General features: G+C 39.0%; 1 protein-coding gene across 1 annotated transcript in view; it reads right to left on the bottom strand.

Annotated features, from left to right (window-relative positions):
- Nucleotides 1–20,865, bottom strand: part of CUBN (cubilin) — a 143,939-nt gene that overhangs the window by 111,282 nt on the left and 11,792 nt on the right. The window contains exons 11-22 of the mRNA XM_008629880.2: nt 20,713–20,834; nt 18,383–18,569; nt 16,523–16,641; nt 14,833–15,064; nt 13,326–13,507; nt 12,372–12,534; nt 11,981–12,171; nt 7,886–8,042; nt 6,963–7,141; nt 6,306–6,468; nt 5,843–6,059; nt 4,703–4,833 (exon numbers count right to left, since the gene is read on the bottom strand). Coding sequence (XP_008628102.1) covers nt 4,703–4,833; nt 5,843–6,059; nt 6,306–6,468; nt 6,963–7,141; nt 7,886–8,042; nt 11,981–12,171; nt 12,372–12,534; nt 13,326–13,507; nt 14,833–15,064; nt 16,523–16,641; nt 18,383–18,569; nt 20,713–20,834 — 2,043 coding nt within the window. The remainder of the gene's footprint in view (nt 1–4,702; nt 4,834–5,842; nt 6,060–6,305; nt 6,469–6,962; nt 7,142–7,885; nt 8,043–11,980; nt 12,172–12,371; nt 12,535–13,325; nt 13,508–14,832; nt 15,065–16,522; nt 16,642–18,382; nt 18,570–20,712; nt 20,835–20,865) is intronic.

Raw genomic sequence — 20,865 nt, 5'->3', positions numbered from 1 at the left:
TAGTGCAATATATAACATGGGATTTTTCTTTCAGTCTCACTGTACCAAAGGAAAACTGGGATTCCAAACAATTCACTCTTTATGTAGTACCATCCATGTTTAGGAAAGAAATGAAGAAACTATCACATGAAGTATATGCCTCTCCACAGGCAATGTGAAAGCACATCTGCACTTCAGGGCCTTCTGTTACTGCTGCTGGCAGATGCTAAGAGACTTGGTTTTTACCAAGGAGACACACAAAGGTCTTTTGTAGCATGTTAGACCCAAACTCCCTCAAAATACTGGGTAAAATGGTTCAAAAAGAATCTCTGCCTGCTTTCTGCTGATTTGCACCTAAACACACATACTGTGGAGTTGTACTCACATATACTGGCATGTACAGGCAGTACAGACTAACACCCTGACCAAACACTGCCAAGTTACAGCTGCCTAACAAGCTGTCAGATGCCAGCCAATTGAGCCTTTTTCCTGAGACTTGGGATGAGCTGAGCAGATGCCCAAGACACATATAGGACATCAGCTTTATTTTCTGTTTTAGGTCAACCTCATTCAACCATTCCCTGTACATCTCTGCACATAAATATTTGTCAACTATTAATTTCCATTCTTGTCATTGCTTGTTCAGCTGAAGACCAAAGTCAGGCATCATACTCCTAATAATTACTGGGTTCAGTCAGAAAGATGGGAATGAAGATTTCAACTTGTACTCAGCGATCAATGAAGAAGACACACAAATCCATACTACATTTTCAGGTGCACTTTTAACTTCATGGGTTCACAGAGGTTTTTCTCTTTTCTCATCCTTCTCAAACTCTGACTTCTCCAAACTGTCATTGTAGCTAACATATAATCCACAATGAAGGTATTTAAAACCAGCTTACCCATCTTGATAAATAATATCATTCACAATTCAGGATGATAATGAAGAAAATAATCTTTCACAAAAGCCAGAGAAAGACCAGGAATAAAAAGCCTATCAGGAAGGAAATCTGCTTAATCAACTTAACAAACCTTGTTAAGGTTAACTTCTCCCAGCAGAAAGAATGAAATAAAGCATCTCTAAATAAATAAACAAATTTTAAAAAAACCCCAAAACCAGGAAACCAACCAACAAAACAATGAAACACACCACCAAAACCCCAATTCAAAGTAAAACAGATGAATTCACACTTATCTGTGAAGAAGTTGAAGGAAAAAAAATAATAGCACTGAATCCAGTACTATTCCTATTGGAAAATTTTGGCCTGTATCTATCAAGACCCTGAACAAAAGTTCCAGACAAAACTAAACTCTTTCAAAGATTTCTCAATCTTTTTACATGGCTTATTTGTGATGTGGTCAGCCAAAACTGGCAGAAGACAATCCTAAAATCTACCATAACACTTACATGGCTCTTATGATATTCATCAATCTGGTAGTTGAGACCTGGACTCTTTGAAACAAATCAAAACATTACCTTGAATTCCTTGTGACTTTCCCCTTTAAATGACAGAAGGATGGTGAAGAACTAAGAATCCAAGGTACCTGTAGTTTAAGTGGGTGATACATATTTTAAAATGAGTATCATGTGGGCATGTCTGACTGAAGGATTTCCATCTGTATTGTGGCTCCATGAGCCATTCACAGCTACTAGCTGGCAGACTGCTAAAGCAATTGTTTGCACTTTATGGGCCATGGCCATGGCTGCATCTTGTGGCATTCCTTTTTTTTTTTTTTGACAGGAAACATAGCTTTGCCTTTTATTCTTTTCAGGCTACTTTTCAAGTATTTAATATATCACAGATAAGCCATGCAAACAAAAACATTGTTTACCAAGATGCATGGAGAAGAAAATTAGTTTCATTTTGCATTAAAAAAAAAAATCACTTTTACTTATGCTTCTTTTTTAAACTCCAATTTATTTGGTGGAGGGAGGACGGGTGATCTTGTCCATGTTTTCAATAGCTCATTCTCTCTGAAATAACTCCAGGAAAAAGACTATTGAAATGTGTAATATGAACCAGAACATCTTTGAAAAGTTCTGATACTGGTTATGCTCTAGCTGGCTAAGGATACACAACTTAAAAATATGAAGGATTCTTCTTGCACAAGAAACATTATTAGAACCATATTTTCTTTAGCATAAAAAATGTAAATAAGCACCAGATGTAAAAAAAAAAAAAAAAAAATCATGGTTTTGGTAAATCTCTCAGATATTACTATGGTTAGCAATTTGCTGCCTTAGTGTAACTGGATATACATGAGATGAAGATCAGACCTAAACCTGAGATGATTGCAGGGAAGTGAAGAGTTGCTTCTCACAGCAAAATCCACATAAACATACATGTTTGCCTTCTCTCAGGCCACAGAAACTTCAAAACACTTTATTCTTAATAAAAAACTGAATTTTAGCTGTCTGATATTTATGAAAACTTTATAGCCATGCTTGTTCTGGGACCAAAAGAAAGAAATCTTTGTAAAAAAAACCAAATCATAGTTTCAGCCTCTCTGTAAGTTCATTACTCTCACTTGCAGTAGCTATCTCCCACTTTGCCATATTTATACAAGCTGTAGTGGTTGAAATTAACAAGTGTTTACTCTAGAGATCGTTCTAAGTCAGAGTGAGAAGAAATTGACAGTTAGCCCAGATTGGCTGAAGAGTAGCGAAGATATTTGTGTTCATTTTGGGAAAAGAAAATCATATAGAATTTGGATTAAGATATTACATAGTGCTAATTTCATATAAACATATGATATAATTGTTAAAAGCATTGAAGAGACAGCAGATCTGCATTTTTAAGGCATAGTTTGAAAACATTGCAGGGACAGCATTGATGCAGTTTGAACTCCACACGACACATATTGCACTACTACACACTACATCAATGGATGAGTGAACAGCTACAGATGTCATCTGTGTGGAATTCTGTAAAGCTTTTGACACAGTGCTTTGGCTGAAAGATGAGAAAAGCCAATCACCATGGTGGTGGTAAAGGAGGGGAATACTAAAGAGAGGAGGCAGGACAGCATTGAAGTGACTAACAGAACCACAGAAACAGATATGGTTACAACAGAGACAGAAATATAGATTAATGTTGAATAAAGAATACTTTGATCTTGATGGACTGTGAGAAAAGTAGTTATAAGAATATTTAGGAAGGAATCAATCCACCCACGAAATAGTAATCTGAGGCGAATTAAAAGGAAAAAATATCACATTAAAAAGCAACAATGGTATTTACAGAAGATTTAGTTTGCAGTTGCAAACAAAGGCTAAAAAAAGACTTTATAAGGATGATAATTTCACAATTTCTCACTATTAAGAATTCCGATTTCAAACTACAGAGTTTTCTTGGAAAGATTTTTAAAAGTAGAACTTGGTTTTTTTGCCTATTACTTTCTAAGAAACAGAAATTTCCTCCTTGAAATAGCTCTCATTCAATCTTAATTGTTTGCACTGCCTTTTTGGTTTCCATGTTAGATAACTCAAATATAAATTAAGGCAGCTGAGAAAATGGTTTATTTGGACTTGTAAGTTTTCTGGTAGTGAATAAAACCACAGTGGCAAAATCTGTACTGGTCCTGCCTATACACATACTTGAGAGACAAAATAATAGACAATTTTCCCAAGATGTCACCAAGAAAGCAGTTAGGAATTGCAAATTTTTCTGCTTTTAAACAGGTTGAATAAATTCAGGAATTAGAAAAAATAAAGAAACTAAGAGCAAACAACGAACAGCCATTGGTAGCTTATGGCTGCATAGATGAGTACTATGAATTTCTGGTATTCATCCAATAAATCCCTTGTAGGCTGCACTCACACACAGAAACTACGTAAGAACTGGTTAATGATGGATAACAAGCATCCTAGCTACAAATGCATTCTCATTTTTACCTTTTTTTCCCTTGTGACTCTGCTTCTTCTGTGGTTTAGTTCTGCTAGGCAGACCCTGTACCTCTACCTCCCATAGCACTAACTGCCATGTCTAGTCGTTTCTTGAACACATCCAGGGATGGTGACTCCACCACCTCCCTGAGCAGTCCATTCCAATGCTTAACCACCCTTTCAGTGAAACAAATCCTCCTAATGTCCAAAGGAGAAGAGAACGGAGAGAATGGGCAGTCATTCTTCCTTTACCTCACTGATGTAAGCCTTGGCCCTTTAGAAAATACTTAAACAAGGGATTTAATGCATAACAGCAGCCTTGAACTCTGGTGGAGACAGAAACGTTGCACTCTGTTGTAATGAAAAAATCACTTGTGCGTTCAGGTTATTCTGCTGCTTTATCAAATTTCATCCTAATTGACCTTTCTCTTCCCACCATCAATATTGAACCTTACAGGGACTGAATTAATTTTTTATGGCACCCAATAGTCTCCCATTTAAGTGAGTGTCCATGATCACTAAGTTTGCTAGATCACATAGCTCAGAATGGACAAAGAAAATTCAGAAAATACTTTTCCTAAATAATTCATGCAGTTCTGCCATGTCAGCTCTTACTGACTTCTTAAAGAAAGCAACAATGCTGCTTACAGAAATTGCTTTCTGCTTTTCTAGGGAGTAAAAAGCTTTTGAATAAAGCAGAATGAATAAGAAGGAGTAGAAGAGGCACCAGGAAGTCTTCTGGCAACACAGAAAATAATGTTTCTGTTTCTTGTAGTGGTTATTTACAGTGACAGCTGAAAACATTTAATTTGCATAATGAACAGACTGACATATTACCTTTGGATGCATTCAGGGAGATATAATTAGCTGAGAAGCCCTCAGATGCAACGCTGTGATCTGTCATGAAGGACAACATCATCATATTGCCACCACTAGTGAGAGATGGTGGAATTGATCTTCCACAGTACCTGCAGCAAAAAGATACCCCAAACTGAATGGCAGTACTTTATAAAGCATCTGTATCACTGGAAGAGAATCCAGCTTTCCCAGAAGTTTGAATAGCTACACATACACAATTCTCTCCTTTGGATGATACAGATCCCAGGCATATACCCTGTATCAGGGGACTAAATAGCACACTACATGTACAAGGGTACAAATCTAAAGTGTGGAAAAATCAGAGAAGAAACTCTGACTTTCATCAAGTTGTCAAATTCCTATTGAATTTATGCTATGCTGTACCTACAACATACTCTGTTATTTTGTAGGAGTCAGAGTGGCTGGCCAAACACTAAGATTGCAAAATGCTCTCCATTATGAGAGTCATTTGCTCCTTATTTTCCAAAATGCTGCCATGTCAGCCAACTATTTTACAGTCTATAGCTGCAGCTGGACACTGTTCCCGAGTAATTCAAATGTTCTTGAATTCTAGCAAGGAAACCCTGTGTATACGCCAATTGGAGAAGTGGAATAAAAGAAAATATTCTTCCCAGAGATAAAATCATGTATCAGGAGAAAGTGAAAACTAAATCCCATAAAATGGAGGTTGTGGTCTAGTTTTTGTGGAGATCCAAATGTACAGCCTTTTAAGTAATCTTTCTTTCACTTCAGCAAGTCTTTAAAATCATGTCTTTTCTGGGCAGAGATGTATTGATGCTTTTCAACTTATTTTCCATAAATCAAAATGTTAACGAAGAGGGACAAAACCAGCTATTGAAACCTGTCCTTAAAAGAGCTATCCTTTTGACATACCCTAGTTTCTCCCAGTATATTATTTATTAAATGCGCTCCTTGTTCCATGTTTAAGGAAAGCAAGCTACTTTTGCTATCTTAGAAGAGAAATTGCTGCTATTGTTTCTGTGATAAAGAGAAAATAATCTATACACAAAACTTAAGGAAGCAAATTGAGTATCAAGACCTACAGAACAGTGCTCACTCCACAGTAATTCAGGTCTGTAGGCTAATGGACATATTCACCTTCCCAATTTTTGCACAGTGCTGTTGTCATATATTTCAAGATAATCTTTTCTGCAACCATAATCAAACGCCAAGTTAAATGAAGTGAATGTCAGGCGGATAAGGTAGCCGGGTTGAGCGTTGATAATCCAGGTACAGTTAATCCCATGTGGGTAGACATGTGGATAACCAGGACTTGTAATGGTTCCTGACGGTCCAGTGAGAGTCTCTCCACATACTGCAGAGATTTAAAACATTAGGTTAAATGATATATTTATAAAAAAAGAGTTAGACACTTATACAATTGGTTACTTTTCTTTCTGAAATTTCATAGTCTTTCTTCCTTGATTCATACTACACTAACTGATTCAGAGTTTATCTCCCATTACACCATTATAAAACTTGATTGCCAATTGTTCTCATTTTGCGGGAACATTTGGAAAGTCCCAGAACTCTACACGGAAAACAGCAAAACAATTCTTACCTGTATCTAATGGCCAGTACTGAGCTCTGAAGCCAAGGTTGGTAAGTGAGGAAGCTCTGAATTTGATATAGAGATTGCTCCGTGTGGATTGCACTCTAGAGGGTACAGCTGTACCACAGTATTTCTCCAAAACAGGAGAGTCTCCATTGTTGCCATCTCTGACCTGAAGAACAGTGTATTCAAAATATCCTATAGAAATTTTTTTTACATTCAAGTATTAAGCATAAAGTAATTCATAAGAACGATATAAAAGAGATCCTTAGTAAGTCAACCCCACCCTTTCTTCAGTGTGGTTTCTACTACAGGCACATAAAATACAATCTTACGCCTATCAGAGAAGCACTGTCCCACCAAAATCATGTCAGATGGAGAAAAGATGAGATCTTACACCCTCAGCAGTAAGTGGCACATAAACCTCCCAAACCAGGCCTATCTGTTTAAAGACACCTGATACTTGTCTCCGATTATCAAAGCAGTCATACCATCTTTGAAGAACCAAGAAAAGCTTTGGGATCCCATTATGAACCTGGAAAAGCTTTTGTGACTGCTGGAAGTAGTGCTCGCCTGTCAAGAGCTTCTACTTTGGTGAAGATGAGTATTAGAAGGAACTTGCAGATCCATATCTACTATTCATAGTATATGTGTGTTATTCTTTACCTCGATGTAGTCTGAATCACAAGTGGTTGTGTTTCGAATGTCAAAGTCGATAAAGTTAAGAATCACCACTTTGGTGTCTGGCTGGGAGATGATCCACTCACAGGTCTTTGGGTGAGGGGATATCCTGGGGTAATAAGGTGAATGTATTGTGCCTGCTCCAGACAAGGAACCTCCACAGGCTGCCAAGAGACACCAAGAAACAGTACTTGTGATGAATGACTTCAAGGTATGTATCATAATGATGATGTATGATGTGTATCAAATAACACCATGAAATTAGGAAAAAAGCAACCCTAAACCCCTTTCTTATTGCAGCAGCTACTTCAGACCACTCAAGTAGTATTAAGAACATACTTAAAAGTACAAATTACTATAGGTATAGCATAAACATACTTGTACAGAAGACCAAACTGTGCCTATGAAAACTAATGGATTTGACTCATCTGTTTCACAGACACAGGCTTGTCAGTGGTTAATAACTAAAAGACAGGCAAAATGAAAGTAAAAAGATTTAGGCAGAACTGAAGCTATAATATCTTTTGTATGTCAGCAGCAAGTGATACATCATTAGTAGAATCACAGAATATTCTGAGTTGGAAGGGGCTCACAAGGAAGATCAAGTCCAACTCAAATGAATGGCTCATATGAGGAACAAACCCACAACCTTGCTGTTATTAGCACCATGCTCTAACCATCTGAGCTAATCTCATGATCAGAAGCAGTGAAGGGCATGTTTCCAAGCATTGTAGCAGTGCCTACAGCAGACCTACTGAAGACATCTTTTAAAATAAATTAATTACTCTATTTTGTTCTTTCTTTTGAAGTTTGTGTCTAACCTATTATATGAATAAGACAGCACAGAAATGACTGAAAGTGTCCAAATTACAGATAAATTCACTGTGCAAGTGACCAGTTCTTCTTACCAACTTGATAAACAGCCCTGAAGCTAGTTCTTTGCACAGAAGCATCAGACTTGAATTTGATCCAGAGACCATTGCTGGTAGAAGTGATTGGAGACATGAGTGTATTATGACAGATTTTTCTAATAAGAGGAGACATCTCATTGTCACCATCTCGAACCTAGTCATCAAAAAGAAGAAAGAAAAGTGTTAAATCATAAAAGCATTGGGATCTGATATCCAGATAAAATTATAATCTCACAAGAGATACTACATAACAAAAGGAGTAACTGTTTTACATATTTATAAGAGGGGCATCACAGTAATTGGCCCAACCACAGGACTTATGAGAGCTCAAAGTAACGGTCATGAATAGCACAGAAGACACAAACACATGCTGCTGTCATTAGGATGAAACAGATCTTCTCTATGAACCACAGTTTTTGCACAATTTGGGCCTATGTTGCCAAAAGTGACACCTTTAGTATGAAAGACAGGTGGGGTTCTCACCAATGATAGCTGTGAAATTTTTGCCAGCACTAAAATCTGCTGAGGAAAAAAAGGGTATTTTTGATTTTCTTGCTCTGGCCGTGAAGTTTCCAGTGATTTTTCAATGGCACTTCTCCAGAACAAGCATCTGTCCCATCACACCCATACCTCAATGCAGGCACACAGCTCACTAACAGGAGATGCAACTCTAGCAGTAAAGAGGCACACTGACGTCTTTTCACTCCTCTATCTGAAGGGTTCAATGCATGATAATGGCAATGAAGCTATATCAGGGAATCCAGCTTTTACCTTCTGCACTGCCTTTCTACTCACCTCAATCAATTTGCTAATCAAAGGAGAAATGCATCTTACATATTTTCCCTAAAGTTGATTATAAATCCTTATTATCAAGGGGAGTAGATGGGAAAGAGGTATTTGTACCTCAGAACTTCAGACCCTGAATCCATAGTACATGACTAAGAATAGCTATATCCAGGAATCCAGGCAGAGCCCTGGTATATCTCTGAGGTATCCATTTCATTCCAGGTGGGCAAAAACCTGAGGTCCAAAAGACAGGACCTCTGTTCTTTGCCCAAGCAAAAAATGCAATTTTTGTCCCAAAGATTCTCCTGAAAACCAAACAACTCTTTTCTGCTGTAAAAGTGGTGGTAGTTCATGTAGATGGAACTGCTTTTAAATGCATCTATGTGCTGTCAAACACAAAAAATCATTCCAGTGAATTCACTGGCAAAGCAGGGACATCCAGCTTTCAGGTTCCCTCTCATCACCAGTTCTTTCTTCCTCAGCTGTACTCATCCATGGGCTGGGAGAGAAGGTAAGGAACCCTCATGGCTGCCCTGGTGAGCAGGCAGTGGCTGGCCTGCTTGCCCAGCTTTGTAGTCTCAACCTGGTGAGATGGCCTTCTGACTAACAGATATTTCCAGTTTCCCTGGAATTTTAGTTTAAGGTGGCAGAGTTATTCTGGATTTACAGCAGAGCAGATGACATCAGAATTTGTGCCAAAATATTTAGTAAATCTTTGGAAAGCAGTGAAAGCTTCCAGAACTGTAATTCACAGGAATTTACATATTTTTCTTGAGCTGACTCTTCTTACATTTTTGGTTTATAAAGTCCAGTGAGTAGTGATAAAAATAACAGGTTCTCTAAACCATGTGAGTAACATCTTCTATTGCCAGTTAGAAGGCTGGTATGGAAAAGGAGCTGCCTTAGCTAACATCTTACCTCTGCATCACCATGTCACAGACTTTCTCAAGTAAGTTTTATTGTCTCTATTTTCTTGTTGAAGATGCCTTCCTTAGTAAGAAAGTAAACATCTCTCGTTGAGCAAGTGCTGTGAGATGTGTCTGGTCCCTGTGGAAAGTCTACAGATTTCCTGGTATAGCCAGGGAATGGAATAATCTACACCTTTCCAAAGTGACTAAAGAGTTGTTGGAGAGTGACTTTTAAAGTGACGTATACACCCAAAAGCTATCTCCCTAGATGAACTTCAATATAAAACCCAGTGGGACAGTATTTTAGAAAAGCACACGAGAAAAATCAGGCCTTGATAACGGAGCACAGTACGTTGGTTTTACTGACTGTCCCCGCCAGAAAATGTTGGTCCCATTTCTCTGCTCTGGGCTGAGCCACAGAGTAAGAGGGCAGAAAGAAGTGGAGGGCAGAAGCATAGGGAAACTAAAGGGCTTGTGACTGATCAGCAAGCAGTGAGGTAAATGCCTTGCTGAACTAATACAAACCGATGGCATTCAACAGAAATGGTTTTGTTTCTCTGGCTGCTGTGAATTTCGCTGCTGCTTTGCCAGCAATTAGGCAAGAGGAGTAGCAGGCCAAACAAACAAAAGCTGTCTGTTTTCATTAAACACACTTCCCCTCTCATTTCAGAAACTAATTACACTTCGTTCCAACACAGGTCTTTGAATCACAGGAGGAGAGAAGGGAATGATGTCAGCACAATAACATCTTTTAAAAATAGACTAACAGCACAGAGCTCACAGGGGCCTGTTCCTCACTGGTCAGGATGAGATTAAACACAAAACCAAATCTGTTCTGCCACTGAGCTGCATGGCTGGCAGTGCTGGACCCTGCTCTGGGGCCGCAGGGATGGCTCCCGCCTGTTTCAGCTGCGGTGGCACCTTTGCAAATCAACCACTGACTGCTCCCATTTTGTTTTCCTTCTGTTTAGCTCTGCACAGCACAGGCACTGTTTTACAGACAGCAGGACCCGGCAGCCGTCCCATGTGGGATGAGGTGTTTATGAGAGTATAGAGAAATACAGGCTGGGTATAACAGCAGAGGCCTTGAGACACGGCAAGTTGGGGCAGGACACAGAGGAGAACACAGACAGGGTGGTAGGAGAAGGTGCACGGGCCACCAACAGAGAGAGCTTGTCAGGCTCTGAGGGCACCACCACGACTCACTGGGGCCAGCCTTGTCTCCACCTGGGCCCCTCACCCTGCCACAGTCCAGGCCCACGTGGGGGCTGTCAGTCCCTGCCTCAGCCATGGGTTCTGCTGAGCCAGGTTCCCCCGTGTGCCCCACATCCCGGCCTGCCTCAGTCCATGCCCATCCCCAGGCAGGTGCCCACGGCCCAGGGCTGCCCTGCTCCCTGGCCAGGGCGGTGGGACAGGCCCTGCCCCTGGCCTGCACAGCACCGCGCCAGACCTCACCTGCGGCCAGCTCCAGTGGGGCAGACTGGCAGCTGGGCAAAACTGGGCTTAAACACAACAAAGAAAATGAAAACATGGTATCTCATGTAGTTAAAAGGTGCCCTACAGCTGTAAATTTGTATGTAACACGAAGTTGCAGACCAATGAAGAGAGAGGTAGGAGTAAAAGCAAACATAAAAGTAACCTCAAGTGGATTTCCGTTAGTACTAACATTAGTACTGCATTAATATTACATTTTCCATATAGAAACATTCTAACTGTACTATTTTACTTTCTTTTCCAGTTAGATTTAGACTAATAACAATTCTTGAATTAGATCATAAGATTTCAGTTATGGCAACAATAAACTCCCGGCTTTACATATGTATATAGAATAATAGAATCACTAAGGTTGGAAAGGACCTAACCTCTAAATCTATCTCTAAGTCCAACTGTAAACCGAGCTTGGCCAAGCCCACCACTAAATCATGTCCCTAAGTGCCACTTCTACACATCATTTAAATACCTCCAGGAATGGTAATTCAACCACTTCCCTGGTGTGTGTATAAATATTTATATGGTGTGTTTCCTTTTACTGTCAGAACAAGATCTTCCATATAACACTATGACTCCAGAAAATGCTGTGTAGTGGCTATGGCATTAAATCTATTTTTCTTGCAGTTGACATGCATATACCAGATGTCCAAACTGCCCCTTAATCATGTACAGACTATTAAGAATTAGTGTTAAGCTAGACAGATTTTCTCATTCTCTTATCTTTGCTTCACTCCAAATGCACCATCCTGCTCTTTCAGCTCCTGTGACTTTTGGACCCTAGTAAATTCAAATACTTAGTGGTTTGATTAACACCTGTTTCTGCAGTGGCCTTTGGGACAGAAGTTATACATGCTCTGGTACACACACATGCAATCAAACTTTCATATCAACTGATTAAGTGAGTCACCTCTATGTAATTTGCTGAACAACCGCTATGACTCTCCAGCTCAATATGGGTGAAATTGAGGAATACTTTTTCGTCCTCTGGCTGTCGGATAATGTAGATACATTGTTGGCTGTTGATATAAGGGTTAGGCCAGAAAGGAGATGTGATAACCCCTTCACTCTCAGTGAAATTTCCTCCACAACTTGGATCTGCTATATTAAGAAAAAAAAGAAAAATTGAGATATTCATAAGTACAGTAACTCCTTTTGAGGCTGCCTCTGTACAATATCTGCAAATCAAAAAGAATTACTATATTATAAAAGAGCAAGTGTTAATTACATCCCTTAGTGTGTTGTTGGCTCTATCTCAAGAATGTCACAGAACAACCTTTAATCCTGAGTATTTTACTTACCAGGAGATGTTGTATAGAGAATATGGAAGCCTTTATCAGTAACTAAGTCATCAGAGTGAAAGTGAATCCATGCATATGGACCAGTGGTTTGGAGTGGGGGTGGAGATCCAGTGCTGCAGTATTTACCAAGGACAGGGTCTTGTGGAAGAAGACCATCTCGAATCTAGACAGAATGATAGATCAACATTTGGGATTACCAGATGAGTGCCAGTTGTGAACAGTACCAACACTTCTTAAGCTATCTTGGAGGCCCCAGAGGTATTGTGGATGGTGGGTGGAGGGAAAGCTCATAGGAAGTTCCTCCAAACACACAGGAACCAAGAAACAGATCCACCAGCATAGCTGTGATGCTGCTGCTGGGAGTCATCAAGAGTTCTGTGAAAGAAAGTATCAGGAGATCTACTGTTGAACTGTTTTCTTGAAATCATGCTCTTTGATTGCACACAACATGGAATTGCAAACTGCCTTCTCATTTCCATGCAAAGGTATTGGTGTATTCTGTAAATATTACGTCACACTTGACAAAAAGCCCTAAGTTCATACATCAAGCCAGGGACTGCTGTGCAAGCTATGATATGAATCTATTAGTCTTAGATCCTTTTCCTGAATAGTTTCCCGTAGGCTCATGAATTCTCTGTGGGCTGACATTTGACAAGGAGTTTGGAGACTGAACTTTGTAAGAAAGTGAAAGCTTCCCATAAAGTATTTGGCCTGAATCCCATCCTTTTTGTCACAGGACTTCCACCGACTTCAGTGAAGCAGGTTCTCGTCCCCTTTCTGCCATATTGTCTCTGATTGTGCATGGATGGCTGGAATACGTAAATAAAAAGGAGCATTTCAACCCAGGATTAGATTTTCAAACAGTGCCCTTCTGTACATAAAAAAGTTTTGGAATATCTTGTTTTGCAATAACATATCCACAAAATGTTGTCATAATTCACAATCACGCTTTACCTCTAAATAGTCATAGCTGCAGTTTTCATGGTGTTCTAGGCTCAGTGTGCCAAAAGCAAATGTGATGAGGAGGCCAGGACTGGTTGAGATGGTCCAGAAACAATCTCTGTTTACAGGATAGTTACCAGGATATCCTGGAGAGCTTATCGAGCCGTAAGTACCTGTCAGCTCACCACCACATTCTAACAGAAAGAGACAAGGAAGATCAGCGTCTTTATCACCACATGTTGGGTCAGAAGATGAATTGTCCTGTAGTGTCAAAACTAGTGCCCACTTTGGGGTCAGAATGAATTAAAAAACAAAGACCAAGACAAAGAAACCAGCAAGTTTCTTCTTTCTTTAAATTTTGCAGTTAATTCTGCAACTCAATTTTAAAAGGAGAACTCCAAATACTTCCTGATTTGCACAGTAAAAGGAAGATTCTTTCCCAGTTGTGATGAATATGTCTTAAGAAGAATAATCAGAAGCACTGTGTTTGGATTGGATTTACAAAATTAATCTGAATTTCTGTACTTTGTAAATAGGCTCCATTTTTTTATTCTATCACAAGACTATTCCCATTAAAAAGAAAAAAAAGGAAAATTTAATTACAGGTAAGGCTGTTTTATATACCTGTAATAAAATAACATCAGTGCAACAGTTGGGAATGGGAGAGGTAAGTCATGTGTTATACCTCAGGAATAGCTAGTTTAATCACATCTATACTGCTCTCCTTGCTTTTTTTTTTTTAGTGCTATGTTTTCCCAAAAAATACCTGCCTTCACTTTTCAGTACTCATTTTTGTCTATTAGTAATTATCAATCTAATAATGACAATTGAAAAAAAAAAAACCACCAACAATCATATTAAAGGCATTTCAAGAAATATTTATAGAAATAAGGAAATGGCACTTTTTTACTCTATGTTTCATTCAAGACACAATCTAATGCACGATTTTGTTTCTAGATAATACACAGAACACCGAAGTGACCCTGATGTTACATGAGATGGTTTGAAGTTTACCTCTGTAAATGCATTGCCAGGTCATCTGGAACAATCACCCAAGCAGCATTACCAAGAATTCAGGCACAAATGTACAACAAATCATACCAAAAAGCTCACACATTCTTTTCAATCCAATTCCCTACAATCTATCATGTTTGGAACATTTAGGCACTTGTAAATTGCAAGTGACAAAACAAGCCATTAACTTGCTTGCTTGAAGTACTAGACACTTTTGTGAGAAGAGAAGTGACCAGATAGATGAATGGCATCCCCAGGAACACATTCTCTTTGGGGGATTCCTCACAGGAGGTGTAAAGCAGCCTTTAAAAAGAGCAGAAAGCTATTCATGCAGAGGCCTAGAGCTAGAGCTTGAAAATATCTTCAAGTGATATATATGTCTACATTTCAGCCTCACTCCCTTGTAAAATACTGTCCTTCTGCTCCTAATTGTTCCTAATCAAAGGAAAGAAGTAATTCATTTTACTCCAAAACCATGAAGATGTTTGGCATTTCATCAACTTACCAGGATGCTGGGATTCCCAATGAACAGTAAAACCTCTGGTAATGGTGTGGTTTGAGTATAACCAGAAATACAGAGAGTTGTGGGAACTGAAAAGCTCTGCAGGACCTGGAAAGCCACAGTATTTTCCCAGCATGTGCATTGATGCTGAAGGCCCATCATGGATTTGAAGGAATTCAGAGTTACACTCATTACTTGTCTCCAGATGGAAGAACGGGAAAGTAACATGCAGAATCTAATAGAAGTAAGAAAACAAGAAATATCTTTTTTCCATCTGCTGAGACACTGTCTATGCAGAAACTTTATAGAGCAGATATATGTATTCATGCAACTGTGAGAATAGATGAGGTTTAGAGCCATTATGTCATTTCCTGAAATATTCCAGGACAGAAGAGAGTATTAAAGAATCTTAAGAGTCAAAACGAAAGAGAGAAGATAGACAGATAGATAAGAATTTAGGCAGTGAAGTTTTCTGGAAGGAGCATTATTTCTGTAAATTAATAATTGGGACCATTTGTCTATGTGTGTTATATGTGTGAAATATGTATGTGTAAATCTCAAGCCATGTGAAAAGCTTGAAATACAGCATAAAATACCTTATTCCAGGTTTCCCATGGCAGTTTTTTCATCAGATAATTAGCATTTTTCATCCCTGCTGTAGTTGAAAGTATTGTAATGGGAGTTAAAAGATTCAATGATCTTGTTTTGCACATATAAAATCAGTGTCTCTAAAGCCCGTTCTGGATACTTAGTGACATACACAGCTCTGAGTTTGTTCAGATTCTTCATTGATGTGCTTTAATATGCTCAGCTGAAGACAGTAGTGGCTTCCAGGCTTAAGGCTGAATATATGTCACATAGATATATATATGTAATGCTGTATAAACCACTGTTAAGCACTGGTTTTTAAAATTACTTAATTAATTCCACAAAACGTCAAAAATACATCAAATATTTAGATTCCAAGTAAGAAATTTCATGCTGAAGTATGAAGTAGCATATTTTGTAGTTGTTATTTATAACACAAGTGGAATTGTTAGTTGCAGATGAGGAGCAGAATATATATTTGTGTGCAACATTTAAAAATTAATCCTTGAAAAAAAACCAAATGCTGTTATTGTTATTACACAAAGCCACTGACTACAAATTAAGCATTCAGCATTTCTGCAGTCAGAGATCAGAAACATGAAATTGTTTTGGGGTCACAGAATCACAGAATAGTCTGAGCTGGAAGGGAGCTAGAAGAATCATCAAGTTCAACTCTTAAGTGAATGGCCCATATGGGGATCAAACCCACAGCCTTGATGTCGTTAGCACCAGGCTCTGACCAACTCACCTAGCTCATGAACCACCTGTGGAGCCCAGCAGAGCAGAGCTTTTCTCATGCAGCTATACACAGATCACATTCTAAAGCAATGTAGAACAGTTCCCTTCTCTAGCTAGAGGTAAGGAAATAAAATCTAACCCTCAGCTGCTTAGGAAAAGCCTGGAAAATCTAACCCAAGCAAATCCTTAGGCTAAGGAGCCTGAAGGCTTGGAAGGATCTGAAACTTATTCTTTTGAAAAGCTATTTATTCTGAGGGGATTGGATCATAACATTGGAACACGTGTAGCATGGAGATAGTCATGTTTGCTCTGATAAACTGAGGGGTCCTGCAGACTGAGGGTTTCTTTAATGTGAACTCTATTTTACCTTGTTGGGATTAGTTTGAATAACCCAAGCACAGCTGACCCCACTGCTGTACCACTGGCTGTTTGGGTTGTTAGGGTAACTGAAAGTCCCACTCAAGCCTGAGAGGTACCCTCCACAAACTGCAGAAAGAGAGAGAAAATTAAACACATTAATTTTGTGCTATTACTGTACAGAGTAAAACCTGACTTTCTTTTTGCATAGCTTTTGCTTCTTAAACATTTAAAGCAACGCTGAAAAGTACTTCTATAAAAGGCTCTTTAGGATTTCCTCTTGAGTGGAATGACATCTCAAAAAAAAGCAAATTCCCTGAAAGAAAAACAGTTCCTGGAAAAAGAACAAAGAATATCAGTTGGAACATGTGGATACTGCCAAAAGCTATTGATTGTGTCTCATGATAGTGTTCATACACTGCTTTGCTTCCAGTAGGGTACCTCCAGATTGAATGTCTAAATTTTCCCCTACAATCAAATAACATTTTGCATTTTGAAGTTAAAATGATGTAAAATTCTTTTTCTCAGTAATGGTACATCATAGAAGTTATCCTCAAGAGGTTTTATTGTCCCATTTATCCTTTTTGGTCAGATTCCTGGGCCTGATAATTCCTCTCATGATATACCATGGTCTCTTCTCTCACTGAATCATTCAATGCATGGGAACTGAGAGCCCCCAGGCAGCAACACCAAACAGCTACAGAAAAATATAATAAAGCAACCAAAATATAATGCACATATAGCTACAGTGTGCACCAAGCAGCGGTAGTTTAACATTGAACTGATTCTAAAGAAATAGCCAGTTCTCACCATACTGTTTTGTTTCAAGAGTGGTAAAAACAACATAATTTTACTTGAAATATCCATCTAAAACATCTCACCTTTTTTCAACCAGATTCAAAATTATCATGTAATAAAATACATGCTTTTTTCATTTATTAGAAACTAAAAGAACAGGTGGTACAGTATGATTCCTTACTGCATAAAAACTGGCTTTCTATCCCTTTATTATGAATGGCTAAAAATAAAAATTTTTCCCATGTGGACTTAATAATAAGACATTACTAGTTAGATACTTCAGGAAAATATAAAAAAGCCCAAAATAGTTCTAAAATAGAGCAGCTTTCACAGGGGATCAGTGGAAGCTTTACATTCTCTATTACATTAAAATTTAATTTGCTTTCTTCTTAGCAATCTACAATAAAAATGAGCCACTCCTGTTGTCACAGGGACACTGAACCCACTGGAATGCTATCCTGACCTGGTTTAATTAAAATTAACGGCAAAAAAAGTTCTCAAACAAACAGAAAAAGTTACATTAAGAGGAAATGTTAAAGGGAGTTCCTTGCAGTCTGTATAAAACTGAGAGTCCCCCATTTTCATGGCTAACATTTCTTTCATTACATTTCTGTCTGAAAACCTTTTCTGACTTTTCCTCTTTACTAAGAACATCAGGACCTCTCGGCTTCATAAGAGATGAAATAAAATGCACAAAAGAGAAACATCAATACATTCTCTTGTTCTCCTTATACTGGATCCTCTTTCCCAACCAGCTTACCAGAACACTTTCTCAGGAACAGAGATCTGATTTTAGGATGCCTGGCATCTAGCCAAGGCCAGTGGGCCTGCAGATCAACTTCACTGTTGGGTTCCTACTGCTAAACAAAACAGCTATAAATGAAGCTCATGGAAAACTCTGATTTGGAGGGAATTTGGGTTGGGACCTCTAATCCACCAAACACAGGGCTGTTTTTGCCATCATAACGCAGTTCTTATTCACATATTAATCCCATAAACCAAGCATCTCCTCGCTGAAGCCTGCTGTCCCATTTCCCAGGGGGAAAGGAGGAGGAGGAGGTTCTGGCTGTACCTTGCTGGGCTGTCTGGCACTGTGGTCCTGTCCAGGCGCTGGTGCACTCACAGGAGTGGCCTTTGACCCCATCGGTGCAGCTCCCCCCATTCTGGCACGGGTTGCTGATACATTCATCAATGTTCTCTGTACAATTAGGGCCTGTCCAGCCTGCATTACACAGGCAGAAATAGCCAGAGATCATTGCCTACAGGTATAAACAAATCAAATAAACTGTGAGCAAAGAAACCAATAGAGTCAGCAGAAAGACTGATGTTTACACTTATTTTATGAGGAGATACTGGAGTAAAGAAATAAAACCTTTGAAACTTTTTGGCCTTGATGGTCACTAGTGAATACCAAAATAAACATAAAGCCTAATCAGATTATCTATCTCTTCAGGTTTTTTCTATTAAATTATTTCTTTGCAGGGCTCTTTCAAATTACTTTCTTAAAAATCAAAATCTGTATTCATTTAGCTGTTCAGAAAATTGTTTGCTTGGTTTTAGAATGATCACACTAGAATCAAGTCAATCATATTAGCTAAACCTTATAAAAAGCAAGGCAAGATATTTGGTTTATAAGTAATTTCTCTCAAGACCTTTCTCTGGGAAGTCTGCAGTTATGTGGGCTGTTAACTTTCATTTTCATCCTGAGGAATGTTAAAGGGAACAATTTCATCACCTTTTCAGCTTTATCGCTTATTCTGTATGTCTCTTTTCCATTTCCATTGTCACAACCTTTACTACTTCTCCTTATAATGAAGTCCTTCCATATCTGTAACTGCTTTAATTTCATATGTTCTCTTACCTTACATCTCTTGTTTTATAGACACAGTCTTTAAAGGCAAAGCAGAACATGGTCCCAGGTACATGCTACAATCCCATCTTTGATGACAAACAATCAGTGTTTTTCATTCTCTATTTGCTTTTGCCTTACCTATTCATGTCCTCTGTATCCCAAAGAGAGATTTTCAGTACGATGGAAAAGGGTTTTGATGTGTATTTAGGACTCTGAATGTTGCTTTAAAAGGTGTTTTCTGATCTGCATTGTCTGATATTTAATTGACATTATATTTCCTCTGTCATTATGCTGGCCAAATACAGCTCTGATGTTTCTCTATTTTATTAGATGCTTCTGTAGTCCCATTACTTAAATATCTGTGTTATTATCTTCAGGTACTAGTTTGCAGCAATGATTCCCTACTGTTGTATGTTAGAATATATTTAGGGGAAGATGTCATATCTTTTAATAGATTGACTAAAATGAACTTAATAGTCAGGAAAAGTAGATTAGAAATGGGCACAACTGGCCCTTTATACATCCAAGTGAAGACACAGTAGATACCTACAGAATAGACAGCAAGGAATGCTGGGGAGGAGTGGAGTGTAAGTGAGGGCGCCGTCACATTTCACACAGAAAATGGAAAAAGCAAAAGATAATACACCCCAGAATCATAGAAACATTTAGCTTGGAAAAGACCCTTAAGATCATCAGGTGTACCTGTTAACCTAACACTGCCAAATCCATATCTCATGTCTCATTTTCCCTGTGCCTCCAGGGAGAACCAAAAGGAGGATATCTGCAGACTAATGGGCATAAATGGGAAAAGACTCCACTGGAACAAAAAATTTAGCATTTATGAATATTTCTCCAAAATCACCATCGTAAGTCCTCCACAACAAAATCCCCAGGTCTGCAGCAGGACTTTCCAGAGCACAGCATACCTCATTGAGGAAGCCAAAAACGTCTTCACAGGGTTCATGTGGACAACCTAAATGTTCGCTGTGTATGAGAATGAATTCACAGCACCAACCAGTTTAGGTCCAAAAGACTTGGTTACCATCAATTCCTTTGAAACACACTTTCCATGTTCGCGTAAACAGCCTGAGACTCCAGGAGCACTCTCACAAGATCAGACTAGGAACACATAGCCAATTCTGCTGGATATTAACAATCTGAAGGTCAGCAGAGGTACTGGATCTGTTATCATGGGTAATTCCTCCATCACCCAGGGTGGTAAATTACTTTCGTGTGCCACCAGGGACAGTCATTCATCAGTTCTCCCCCATCAGCACTAGCATTCCATTGGCTAGCCTGGGCTACCAAACACAACTTCTCAGGTCATTGGTGCCAAGATTACCATCTCTACTTCACACACAAAGAAATGGCTTATGTGCCCTGAAACTCACTTTTCTTTCCCCAGATATATCCACTGATCTTGCAATCCCCACTGACTTTGCCTCATCTCATTAGTATGTCTGCACTCAGCCTTCATGAGTCTCACCAGTCTCCCTGACTGGTTATAACTCCACAATGTTGTCACCAAGTGTGAGGAGACCAGCACTTACCAAGCACTGCCCATTTGCACAAGGGTTTTGCAGGTGACAGATATCACTGAGAGGAGAGCACCCATTTGGCCCATATCCACTTCCAGTGTACCCAGATGTGCAGGAACAAAATGCCATGGGCCCTTGGGAGATGAGACAAGACACAGAAGGTAA

This window comes from Corvus brachyrhynchos, unplaced genomic scaffold (assembly GCF_000691975.1).
Source record: "Corvus brachyrhynchos isolate BGI_N302 unplaced genomic scaffold, ASM69197v1 scaffold142, whole genome shotgun sequence".
Taxonomy (NCBI): Eukaryota; Metazoa; Chordata; class Aves; order Passeriformes; family Corvidae; genus Corvus; species Corvus brachyrhynchos.
The sequence above is the reverse complement of the archived record's forward strand: the minus strand, read 5'-3'. Positions and strand labels throughout refer to the sequence as shown.